General features: G+C 38.2%; 2 protein-coding genes across 3 annotated transcripts in view; both read right to left on the bottom strand.

Moving 5' to 3' along the window:
• Positions 1-841: 841 nt before the first annotated feature.
• LOC121636962 (fibrous sheath CABYR-binding protein-like) lies at positions 842-4531 on the bottom strand. The gene is made up of 5 exons (XM_041980828.1): positions 4450-4531; positions 3257-3658; positions 2170-3174; positions 1907-2016; positions 842-1000 (listed from the first exon to the last, which is right to left on the bottom strand). Exons 1-4 carry the CDS (start codon positions 4529-4531, stop codon positions 1913-1915), a joined length of 1593 nt encoding a protein of 530 aa, XP_041836762.1. The 3' UTR covers positions 842-1000; positions 1907-1912.
• Positions 4532-5294: 763 nt separating this feature from the next.
• foxj3 (forkhead box J3) overlaps positions 5295-12581 on the bottom strand; it is an 84264-nt gene continuing 76977 nt past the window's right edge. For both annotated transcript variants that reach the window (XM_041979839.1, XM_041979840.1), the window contains exons 9-12: positions 12138-12239; positions 11389-11580; positions 10239-10337; positions 5295-10128 (exon numbers count right to left, since the gene is read on the bottom strand). In XM_041979839.1, the coding sequence (XP_041835773.1) occupies positions 10016-10128; positions 10239-10337; positions 11389-11580; positions 12138-12239 (506 nt within the window). In that variant the 3' untranslated portion in view covers positions 5295-10015. The remainder of the gene's footprint in view (positions 10129-10238; positions 10338-11388; positions 11581-12137; positions 12240-12581) is intronic.

The following is a 12581-nucleotide window of genomic DNA, read 5'->3' as shown; positions in this document are numbered from 1 at the left end:
ACAGGACACGTAAAGTGATAGGTCTGCTGGCTGTTTAACAGCGTGTACCACATGTGCTGTACTCAGATGGAGATGTACATGCTGTACCTAAAGAAAACGGTTATATCAAAGAGACATATCACCAAACCTCCATCGTAAAATAATTTAAATGACCACCTATGATAGGGGTCGTGAGGTCAGAAGTGCAATCTTGTCATCATTCATAAATTTCTAAACCAAACATAAACACACATAAATCATCACATTCATTAAGTCTTACTTAAAATATCTCACATTTTATGGCAGACGTCCGCTTCCTGCTCACATTTATCTGCCAACATTTTAACCAGTACACGATCTCTGCTGATAAGATCCATCCAACAGCTTGTATTCCATCCAGTAAGAAGATCAGCAGTAAACTTTACATTAATATATTATCATTCATGTACAGCACAGCATTTAAGGGCTTGGCTGTTTATCAGACTTCTATAGTTGTTTTTATAGATTTGGATTTTATGCAAAGCAGGAAAATGTTGCTCATACATTAGTGACTCATTCAGCTGGTTAACTAACATTCTTGCATTTGATGCTTAAAATATATTTATTTATTCATAACAGCAGATAATTTTATCCTAACATTAACAGACACATTGCAGGGCAATATGGGGCTCAGCATGAGAACACCTTAATAGGTATATTCAGGAAGGTGGGGGATTCAACCAGCAACCTTTCAACTGAAGGACAACCACCTTACTCTCAGAGCTTAAACTGTCCCACCTCAGCAGATCTAATTGAGATAAAACTTAAGTTGAAGACTGTGAAACTGTGCCTGTTCAAACACTGATTTGGATGGATAACAAACACATTATTTGTTTCCTTTTCTTTATGGGCTTCTGGAAAATTCCACTTTCTGGTCATCCAAACTTCAAAGAAGTACCTCTGAGATCAAATCCAGGTTGCTCTGCTCAGTGCATCAGTCGCTCCACATATACACTCAAACAGCAGTTTTTACTTTGGTGACCTGTAACAGAGGAAAAAATGATAAGTTCTCATGAAAGATGAAGACATTTCTGCTGTTTACCATCAGCTTCATTTGTAGTTTGTCTTTAGTTTGGGAAGAAGTTGAACAAAGGGCAGGGACATGGCAAAAACTGACCTGTTTAATATCTGTTATAGCAAAAGGTACATTGTGTAAGAATTACTGACATTGTGTGGTAAAGATGGTCACTGAAATGACTTCAACTGCCAAACAGTTGTGAACAGACGATGGCCAAAATTCTTGGAGTGGATTGAGGGGCCTCAGGTGTAGCGGTGACTGCGCTACAGACAACTATTTTAAAATTATGTGCATGTGCACTGCCTTTTTCTATGTGCCTTTTTTTAATTAACATTTTTATTAGTTTTAACAACATCAACAATAAAAAAAAAAAAAAAAAAAAAAAAAACATGGGGTGGCATAAAAAATCATCATGACTCACTTACATACATCATTAATCATATTTTACAATCTCACATTTATTTAATAAAATATAAACATTTTTTCCCCACTAAAAATTAACCCCCTAATACAATTCATAGCAGTATATCATCAATTATTTACTATAAATCTTATACCCCCTAATTTTCTATTATAAAATTCATAAAGCAGCTGAATTTATTCCAAAATATCTCATTAATGAAGCATTTTAAAGTCATTGACCTTTTATTTTGTTACACGCTGCACTTTTTAGTGTTGATGTAGCATAGTTGTAGACTTTTTATTTGGTGCAAAACTCTCAAAAATCTTAAAAAAAATTTTAAGGTTGATGTTGCTTAAATGATGGTAAATGACAAATAGATGTTAGATAGATTGGAAATCAGGCATGTAGGGACTAACATCATTTTAAGACCAGACTATAAAGGTTAATGATGGAGAAGTTGTACTTACATGTATTCACCGCAGTTTTTTAGATATTGTCAGCCCAACAAATCCAACAACGATAAAAGACATCAGTGTGAAGAGTGCTGCCCCGAGTATCGCTCCTCTGTTCACCTGAGCTGGGACACCAAAAATATATCTTTAATATTAATGGAGTTGTTCAAAATGACATTTTAGACTATATTACAAAACCATTTTTATTTTCAGTTTTACTAGGCCTGATGGAAGAAAAATTCTAATGTTTTCACAATAACTTGGAGCTGGATTCTTACCCATAGGCTCATCATGTATTGGTAACAGTGCCGCTTTCGATTCATTAGTGTACAGCAGGATGCTGGTGTGATTGCCATCTTCCACAGCTGCAGGAAGACTGTCAGCATCTGTATCAGCTACAGGTGCTGCAGTGACCTCCTCGTCTGGGTCTTCTTCTGAGACTGCTTCAGTAAAATATACTTGGACAGCTTCCTCTTCCTCTGCACCGCCGAGGGGAATTATAAGGTTTGGCTCTCCTGTAGTCGGTTCTTCATCAGTACCTTCCACCAGAACAAAAACAGCAGGTTCTTCTTGGATTGGCTCTGGTCCTGTTTCTTCCTCACTTTCACCCTCTGTCTCATCCTCTAGTGGAGCAATGACAAGGGGATCCTCTTCCTCTTGTGTACCTGGGAGAATTTCAATATTCTCTTGTTCATCTGAGTCCACAGGAACAATAACTGCAGGATCCTCTGGAGCTGTTTCCTCTGCAGCAGGTCCCGTTTGATCCATTTCTCCTGTCTCAGGCTCTGCTGGAACAAGGGCAAGAGAGTCCTCTTCTTCTTCTTCTTCTTCTGTGTGTTCTGGGGCTTCCTCATTGATTTCTGAAGAACTGGCAGGGACAATTTCTTCTTGTTCTTCCAGTTCTGAATTCACAGGAACTTGGGTTGAGTCTTCTGGTGTTGTTTCATCTGCAGCAGGTCCAATTTGATCCTCAACCTCTGTTTTAGGTTCTGCAGGAACAAGGATGATAGATTCCTCTTCTTCTGGAGTACTTAGAAAACTCTCTTCATTTGTAGCAGGGTCCTCTTCTGGCGCTATGGGGACAAATGCTTCTTTTGCATGTTCTTCTGGTACTCGCTCTTCAGGTTCTGAAGAACTGATAAGGACGACTGATTCTTGTTCTTCTGGATCTGACTCTGGGTCAGCAGAGTCTCCGTGAACGACAAGATCCTTTTGTTCTGCCTCTTCTGTCATTGTTTCCCCTGCAACTTGTCCCATCTGATCCCCCTCCTCCGCCTCAGGTTCTGCAAATAAGGATATCAGGATTAGAACCAAGAAGATCTACTTCTTCATGGTTATCAGAGTTTATCAGTACAGTCTTAGCACCTGCAACATCCTCTGAAGCCTTTTCCTCTGGATCTTCAGCAAGAATAAGAGGGCCTGGTGCTTCTGGAGCTGGAGCTTCCTCAGAATCTTGTTCCAGAGGTTCACTGTTAATCAGGTCAACCTCTACATTTTGATCTGGAGCTGCCTCTTCAGCTACAACTTGGACAGTTTTTTCTGAAAATTCGATAGTCAACGCCTCTTGAGCGGCTGGTTGCTGAGATACAGGATCTGTTTCTGCAACTGGAATGACTTCTTCAGCAGGAGGTTCATCAGGAACTGTTGCTGCTTCTGCTGCATCATCTGGAATGTGTTTCCCCTTTACAGGCTCCCTCTTCTCCACAAGTGTGTGTTCCTCCGGACCTGGTTCCTCAACAACAGCAGACAACTGAACAACTTCAGCAGCTGCAACACACACTTGTTACCACCCTTTTATTTAATGATCAATTATACAACTGTCAACGCGTTCTTTTACAAATTATCTTTATCTGAAATCTGTTTAATCAGTCCAAAAAAAAAAAAGTAGATTTTTCACAGTAGAATTTTTACCACCTCTCAGCAATATTCAGTGTTAAGTGATCAATGGTTGAAATATTTGTTGTCTAACAGGTGCAGGTTTACTGAATAGCTGTTCGCCACATTTGAGTGTGACTAAGACACAGCTTGTTCTCAATTTATGGGGGTGACCGAGTTCATTTTCCAAAGCGAAGGCATGTTTTAATTATCCATAGCTAGAAAATACCTAAAGCAGCATTTGCCTTCCCCTGCCTCTGACTCAGCTGACTTGCACTCTATTTGTTATGTAATGGAAATGCAGGTTTACTCTAAACAGGCAACATATTTATATTTCTTCTGTATTTTATCTCCAAGTTCAGCTCAGTTTATTCTTACCTTTATACCATCAGAAATCAACAGTTGTTTGTTATTCTAACTAAAGACTGAGCTGATGATTGCATTAAAATGATCAGCATATGATTTTATAGCATTTCACATCTTTTTTGAAAAAATATTGCATTATGTAAAAACCTTATAGCTATTTCCTTCATTTCTTAGTAAAGCAGCTTTGAAATCCTTTTGCAAACTGCTAGAGTTGCAATAACTACACTGAGCTTGATTTGTAATGATAGACTGATATCTGAGTCTAAATAAAGCTTAAAATGACTGCATAAAGAGATCAGAAAAAGTGCATGGCTTACGTATGGGTGCTGTAGAGTATGGCTGAACATTGAGGATCAGGGTCAGCAGCAGCATAGAGAACACTCTGAAGATCTTCTCCATCTTGTTACAGACCTTTCATTCAGGGTTTGAGTGAAACTTCTTATAACTCCAACACTGCGTTTAGAGGGGTGCCCCTGTTGAAAATCAATATCCTACGGAGTGGAGCTCACGTGTAATGTCAGTGTGGACACATGTTAAGAAATGTCACACCAATTTGGAAATATTGACAGGGGGTCCTAAGAGGGCTGTGTGGAGAACAGGAACCCCCTGAGATATGATTACTTAGACCCGTTTCATATGACCAAATATACATTTAAGAGCCTTCTAGAAACAGATGCTAAATAGTATACAAAGACAACTATTTAAAAAAGTTACGTACTTAATTTCTATCTGGTTTAAATTGAGTTTAAGATAAGATAAATAAACAAATCCCATGCATTGTGCACTGATGCATCCCCAGATCATCACTGATAATAGTTTTTGAACTGTATGCAAGTCAGATGATTCTTAGAAAGTTTAAAGATGAGCAGGATAATTCTACTCTAATCTGAAACAGAGATATAAAAATTCAATGCAAGCCTGACCGATTCATGGAATGACATTTTTAACCTCAACTAACAGTCGTGGGTTAAAGTTTTTAAGTTAGTGACTTAATAAATTCCACCACCAGATCAAGTTGGCATCTTCACAGTGACGACTATTTGCCAGCGTTCTCTAGAGAGAAATGCATGTTGGTTTCATCTTTATTAACTAAATCTCATCTCTATGCTGGTTATACGTATCATCAGTCTTCAGAAAATGAAGCTCAAACATCACATTAGTGCACAGTGAAGTTACCATATTTTATTTAAGTGCCATTCATGCATATTGGGGAAGGGGGTGGGGTGGGCGGTGGTATCCACAATTCTAATAACACTTGAGTTATTTTACAGCACTAAACGAATACAAAGAGTAGCTGTGTCACCTCATTCAACAACAAAATAAACCGTGCAATTAACAAACAAAAAAAAAGACAAAAAGGAGAAAAAAAGTACAAGAAATGACAAAGACAAAATCAAAAAAACTGAAAAAACACAAACCAAATATATATTATCAACACTGAAACACTGAATGTAGAACCATAGTACAGGTAGAAGGTAGTGTCACACAAAAAGCCAATGCATTTTCATCACATATATACAATATAGATATATACATATTGTCACCCTCTGATTGAACAATAACAAAATACTCTATTCTTTTCCCCTCCTCTCTTTTGTGAGTAAGACCAACCCGCTGCCTGGATACCCCACCCCCCACAGGATAAAAAAGGATGATTGAAAAGACACATATGTACAAGCACAACAACAAACCAGCACTGAATAAAATAGGCCCCAATCAGCAGTAGATGTTGGCAGTTCTCTCCCATATTGTAACAAGATTTTTTTTTCTTTTTTCCCCCAATAATAATAGTAATCTCTCTGGCAGGTACATGTCCAGCTGTATTTAAAAACAAATGTTCATCTGGGAAAAAAAAAAGATAAGAATTTAAGCTTCCACGACACACCCACACTCACACCTACACACACACACACACACACACACACAGACGTAATGTAAAACTGTGATCCAGTCGTCTTCACCTTCTTCCCTTTAAGCTGCATCAGTTATCTCAATTCTTCTGTTTTCCCTGTGGGCTGATGTGGTCATGCGGTAGCTTGTTTGTTCACAGTCTTCACCTGGAAGAGCTGAAACACATCACACCAACCAGGACTGGCAAGATGCTCTCCATTTCATCTTCATAAAAGTCCCAACAAGCACACAGGTTCTCCTTTTTGCTGCAGTTCTTTGGCCCACACTCTCCCCAGAAGGGTCACAATTTGATTAACTCCTGTCTGAGTGCTTATGGTGAAATCCTGGCAGTTAAAAAAAAACTTTAAAAATTAATGGCTGACATCCACAGGTGAGGCAGTCTTTCGCAAGTAGTGGATACTCGATAAACAGACAAAACACAGCAAGAAAGGTGCAGAAATGGACAGCCATGATTGGCAAGAAAAACTAAATAATCAGCTGAATAAAAAAACTCAAATGAAAATGGCAGTATCATAAGCTTAAAGAAGAGAACTTGACTTTTCCTGCACACTGCAACTTTGGACAGTCTAACAAAAGATTTACAGTAAAAGAAAAATAAGATGGGCTGAATGAAGCTCCTAATAACCTCCTAAATGATCAGAAGTGTGGTTCTACAATGTTCAATATAACGGTGTGAGACTTGAAAGTGCCGTTTCTCACAACAGCTAAATATTGTGTAAAAACAAAAACATAAAGAAAGCAAATCAAAGAATTCATGATTGTCATCTGAACATTAAATCATTAAACTTATGGCTACAACTGGAGTCCCCAGTGACTAAAGCACTCTGAAGGAACTAAAAAATTAGTTGAATCAGATGAAAACTTTACGTCCTCGTTCATGTCTTTATGTGTCTTTGTGTGGCATAAAGACTGGAAACCGTCAGGTAAAAACATTTTATGAAACAGCTAAAAAAGTTGAACAAATGAAACTTGAGGTTTTCTTTTTAGTTACTGAGATTAGTTCTTCTAATTGCACTATACATGTTGACTTTAGGCTGACATGAGTTTCATTTTAACAAATACTTCATAGCACCACTTGTGGGAGAGTTAAAAGGTGAAAATAACCAAAAGGTTGATGTTTCGCAACAACAGAGCAAAAAATGAGCAGTTTATCATATTATACTGAGCGAAGAAAGTAAAAAGAAAATGTCTGACATTTTTCATTTTAATTTCACCTTTGAAAAGTGGGTACTCACAGCGTCAGCCCCCATTGACACCCGTCCAAAGACACTAACTGGAGGGTGTGAATGGCAGACAGAGCAGACCATTCTGAGGCATAGGAGTGACAGGGAGCACTAGCGTTTCAAAATGCTTTGTTTGGCATCTGTGATTAGTTTAAATTATACTATTATGTTTACAGTGAAACATTTAAGAGGAGGAACATTTAACCTTAGGAGGGTGGGACAAGAATCCCAGTGAGACTGCTACTGAAACGAAGAATTGTGGCAAAAGAATGAATCTTTTCTATGCTTTATGTACATCATAAAGTCAAACCAACAATATAGGCTAATCATATTCATATTTGTTTTTAAATGTGCAAAAATTAATCTCAAGTCAATAAACTTAACACTTAATGTGTTCAATATTAGGCTGCACTGTGTGTGGGATGCATATTTGCTGATAGGAGCTGTGTGTTTCCTTGTTTCCAGTCTTTATGCTATGTTAACTGACTTCTGGCTGCAGCTTCATGTTTACCATACAGACATGATGGAGGCATCAGTTTATCTTTTTCTGGTTTTAAAGGTAATATTTCCTAAAATATTGTTCTATACCTCCAAACAAACACAGTTTCACAGATGCAGAGCACCACAAACAGCCCAGCAATACTGCACAGAGAAAACAATCCTGGTCATTGTTGACTACAGACAACACCTCGTTTGACTACGTGAAATGATTCATAAATGAACACGGCTGAATCATTATGTGCGATTAGCCTTGTATAGTCAGGAGGTGCTTTTCTTCTTAAGGTTAAGTAAACAAAAAGTACAAGTGTGCAAAGGGCTTATTATTATTATTATTTTTGTTAAAAAAAACATAGTGTCTCTTAAGGTCAGCACCTGTCTGATTGTGGAGCCACTTGTACAGGAGACAGAGGATAGGTTTCTGGAACTCATCACCCTGTTCTGTGCTTGAGGAACTCTTTTCCACCATAACGCAGGTCTCAGATCTACTCTCTCATCACCATGTGCATCTGCTTTTGTGCTCATAGATAGCATAGAGATGATTGCAGCAATCAATCATAGCCCTAAAATTAGAATAAACCAAAAATACACACACACACCATATGTTCAACAAACACACACACACACAACATATGCACTGAGTGAGTCATTGTTTTCTGTTGTGATTGTATAACAGCATAATACATATGCCACCTATCACAACTAAACATTGGGCAGTGATAAAAGCAAAAAAAAAAAAAAAAAAGAAAAAGGAGTAATGTCCACAGCTTAAATTTCAGATCTGATAATAAACCCTGTGGCCGGCATCAAAACCTCACTTTGATGTACACAGGCATGCGTACTTGTGCCTTTATGACTGCCATTACAAAGAACTTATATCTGTGGTGTAAAATAATCAGCCACAACATTAAAACCACTAACAGGATTCTTCGTCCACACCCTGACTGGTCAGAGCTCTTTTGGTGATACGAAGAGGACCTGCTCAGGCAGACGGTCATAATGTTACATCTGATATGTGTAAGTTCCACTGATCATTAAACGAAACCCCTAAATATGCATCAGATTTATTTTTGCATTATCCTTCTGTTGCATCATTTAAATTTTTAGCTTGTTGTAATATTTCATGCCAGCGAGACTCGACTGTGGCTGTATCTGTTTGGTCACTGCTAATATTTATTGGATTTAATCTGGATTGTAACTGTATAAATGAATATTTACACAATACAGGAATTAGATTTGGTGTGTGGGTACTTTCGTTTCATGATCAATAGTTTTCTACCCAACAAACTAAACTTTAAAAAGCTAAGTTAAAATCATAACAGCTTGTGACTGGTGGAGCAAATAACATGTTGCACACAGAGAGCCAAAACCCCAAGTTACCTTGGGTAAAATTAATTTTCAAATCTTTATCTTTCCTGCTTTCATCTGCTTGCCATCATTGAACTCATCCATTTTGAAGTGCTTTAGAAAGAGGAAAAAAGAAAGTGGGAGTACTCTCATAAGAACTCTTCTGCAAAGAGACAGATCACACTAATTTACTAGGATAACATCGCAATAATCTGTGTGATCTTTTTGACTTGTTACAGATTTAACACCCTGTTTATATCCTCAGCTTTTGTAAACTTGACTTTACCACCAATTCAGCCACGACGGGGCCTGCTTCCTCCCAAAGGTGACCAACGAGCATCATCCCAGTACTCACAGAGACGGCCTGTGTTTCTTAAAAACAAAAGTACAAAACAAATTTTGTGTAAAAAGAAAAAAAAAAAAAGAAAAAAGAAACTCATCCAAGAGGCAGCTGAGGCCAACACGAGAAGAATTACAAGCTGAACACGTTGCTCAAATCACATAACAGTTATGGAGCAGAGGGGGTCGGGGGGGAAGAGCGGTTGGACTTTGGAAGGCTGATCGCTGGGGATGAGGGAGGGCTGGCTGAGGAGCATGTGGTTTAGACGTGAATGTGTCTACTTGTCTCTCAAGTTTGTAAGCAATCACTTTAACATGTCCGACTAAATATGATTGTCTTCAAAGTAACATTTCTGGTTATGTTTTGCTTTTGTAAAACCGTCAGGACTCTGAAGTCTGTATTTCTCCAAAACTTGTCCAAATGCTTTGCATCACAGAGTGGCTTCCTCCACCTGCGGCCCTTTCAGCTCAGCCTTGATTCCTCTGGCTTCCACCTCCTCTACTCACGCCCATTTGTTTGCAGAAAAAAGAAAAAAAAAGGGGGGAAAAAAAAGAAGTTTAGCGGCTAGACAATGGAGTCCCAGTCAAAATCATCCTGGATGTCGTCAGCTGGCATGCGAGGCATCGCGAAGTTTCTGGCAGATATCATGTGCTGCTGGTTCATCTGTGCATGGTGTCCTGGACACAGCGGGTTTGTGCACAAAGAGAAAACAAAAAGGGGTTGTTACAATGGCTGTGTGTAATTATAATATAACCCTAATCATGCCTCTTCAGTTACTAGACATTACCTGTCATAGTGGGTCCTGTGCTGCTCATAGGGGGCATGTGGGGATATCCCGGAGGACCCATCATGGACATGCTCTGTCTCGAGTCCATGTAAAGATTTCCTGATAAAACAATCAAAATCTCTTATAACACATCTGTTTAACTAGAATATTTTCACAATCTGCGGCTTACAGCTTTCGCTGTGGAGGATCCTCTTAAATACAAGTGTAGCTGAATTCTACGCACAGACATTGTCTTTTTATTACTTGAATGGTAATTTTGTTGGATGATGCTGCAGTTAGAAATTTAGGATTGTAATGGCCTGGAAATGCTTTAGGTCATTGTGAGTTGACAGGCAGTGTTGATGGGCTTTTCAGTCAATGTTTTTGACATTTTTAACAATTTGTCAAGACAGAAAAACATGTGACTGAAAACAGTTTTATTGGGAATTTGTTATTATATACACTTATGATTTGTCTGACAAAAGGATGCTCACTAACCCTTGTGGTTATATTTTGTTGTTACTGGCTGCTGCTGCCTCTGTGTAATGGAGGGGAATTGTAGAGCATGATTCTAGTTTTTGTCTAGTCGAGTTTATACACGCAGGAGTGATTTTATCCCCAACCTCATTATCTGAGTGTGCTAGTCAGGCTTTAAGAAGTTGGATTTTCTACCCCTTTTGGCCATACTTATGTTTACATGCAAAGTATTGCTGAATCTTTATCAGTACAAACAACGTTCCTTTCCTGAGGGATACTGATCCATGTTACTCTGTCTGCAATGTGGTGTTTTCCCAACCTGTCCCAGTTCAGTAGATGACTTCCTATGAAACAATAAAAATGTAAAGATTTGATAATAAAAATCCCAGTCAAGTACTGTTCTGAGTTTGATGTATGCTAATCTGAGCTTTAAGGCCATTTATGATTTATGTTTTTAGATAATGATGCATTTTAAAAGCTGGGTTTAATTAGGATACAAATTTAAATTTGCATGGTTGTTCATAGCTGAACATGAGTCTCAAATAAGGCATCTCCCATCACAGAAAGGGTGTATTTAAGTCAAGTGTTCAAAAACTTCATCTTTACTTTAAAACAATCTTATTTAAAGAAGTTCACAACTGCACATTTTTTTGTGTTTACAAAAGAAACTGAGACAATTTGTGGGGTTAACTACCTGTGTTGAGGTGCTGGCTGGGTTTGTTGGTGTGCATGGATCCATGGCAAACGGGAGACTGCACTGCCCCCTGTGGCTGAATTACACCAGTGCGGGCAAAAAACTGGTTGATGGACGAGCAGAGGTCTGCGATCTGGGTGGGTTCAAGGCACCAATTGTTCAGCTCTGCTTGTCTCATACTCTCTCTCAACCCTTGAGAACAAATATAACAGAATTTGACACATTTAAACAGAGCGACAGCATTTTCATGCACTAAAGCTTGTTGTATTATGAAATGTATTAAACTGTACAAGCCGACTGTTCACAGAATAAAGATGTTAACGAGAAGCTGATTTACAAGCAAACAGCAAAAACTTGGTAGTAATATATATTCATTATGTCAGTAACCTTCAGTGGGTGATATTTAAAAACATCCTACCTTGCAGTTCTAGACTGTAATTGGATAAACTGACCTGCTGAGCTTGGTGTTTTGGTAATTAAACTTGAAGGCAGTGTTATTTAATTGAAGAGCTCAGTTTAATTAAAGTCGTAATCAACTCCACAGTGCCGACACTTCAGCACTCAATCAAAATCTGGAGCCTTAACACCAGCCTCTAGTTTTAATTTTTTGTGGCTTCTCATCATTTAAGTGTGGAAATGATGAAGATTCATCTAACAAGAAAATGTTGTCTATAAAAATACTTACGGTGCTAAAATAAATTATGTGTAAGATTTTAAATAAATTTATGTTGGCAAAATGCTAAGTGTACCTTGGAAAGGTGAAAGGTCAACATCAGCCCAGTTATAGCTGCTGGCAATACGACAACTTTCTTTCAATGCATCCAGATTTGGGTACCAGTCAGACAGTAAACCTGCAACATATATAAACACACAACATAATACTTTTAACAGTGAAACTGAAAAAGATTAAATTGAACCAATTCAGACCTGAGATGCCTTGTAAGTATGTGAACTCCAAAACACATAATATGTGTCTGATGCAGCATAATATGCACATATTATGCTGCATCAGGTCCTAACTGGGTGGTTCCAACACCCAGCTGATGTCCGGGACAATTACAGATAGAGTCCTACTAACATCACTAACAACTGCACAATAACTGCTGTGATGGTTATAGGCTGTCAGTTAGACAGTAAAGTCAAATGTGGCATTTTTATTGCAGTCACGTTTTTATATTTGTTTATATAGTGTC

This window comes from Melanotaenia boesemani, chromosome 3 (assembly GCF_017639745.1).
Source record: "Melanotaenia boesemani isolate fMelBoe1 chromosome 3, fMelBoe1.pri, whole genome shotgun sequence".
NCBI classification, from domain to species: Eukaryota; Metazoa; Chordata; class Actinopteri; order Atheriniformes; family Melanotaeniidae; genus Melanotaenia; species Melanotaenia boesemani.
The sequence above is the reverse complement of the archived record's forward strand: the minus strand, read 5'-3'. Positions and strand labels throughout refer to the sequence as shown.

Coding starts and splice junctions, on each gene's coding strand:
- LOC121636962 (XM_041980828.1), bottom strand. CDS start 4,531: ATGGAGAAGATCTTCAGAGTGTTCTCTATGCTGCTGCTGACCCTGATC. Junction 3,175..3,256: donor GGCTTCAGAGGATGTTGCAG/GTGCTAAGACTG, acceptor CCTTATTTGCAG/AACCTGAGGCGGAGGAGGGG. Junction 2,017..2,169: donor AATACATGATGAGCCTATGG/GTAAGAATCCAG, acceptor TTGGTGTCCCAG/CTCAGGTGAACAGAGGAGCG.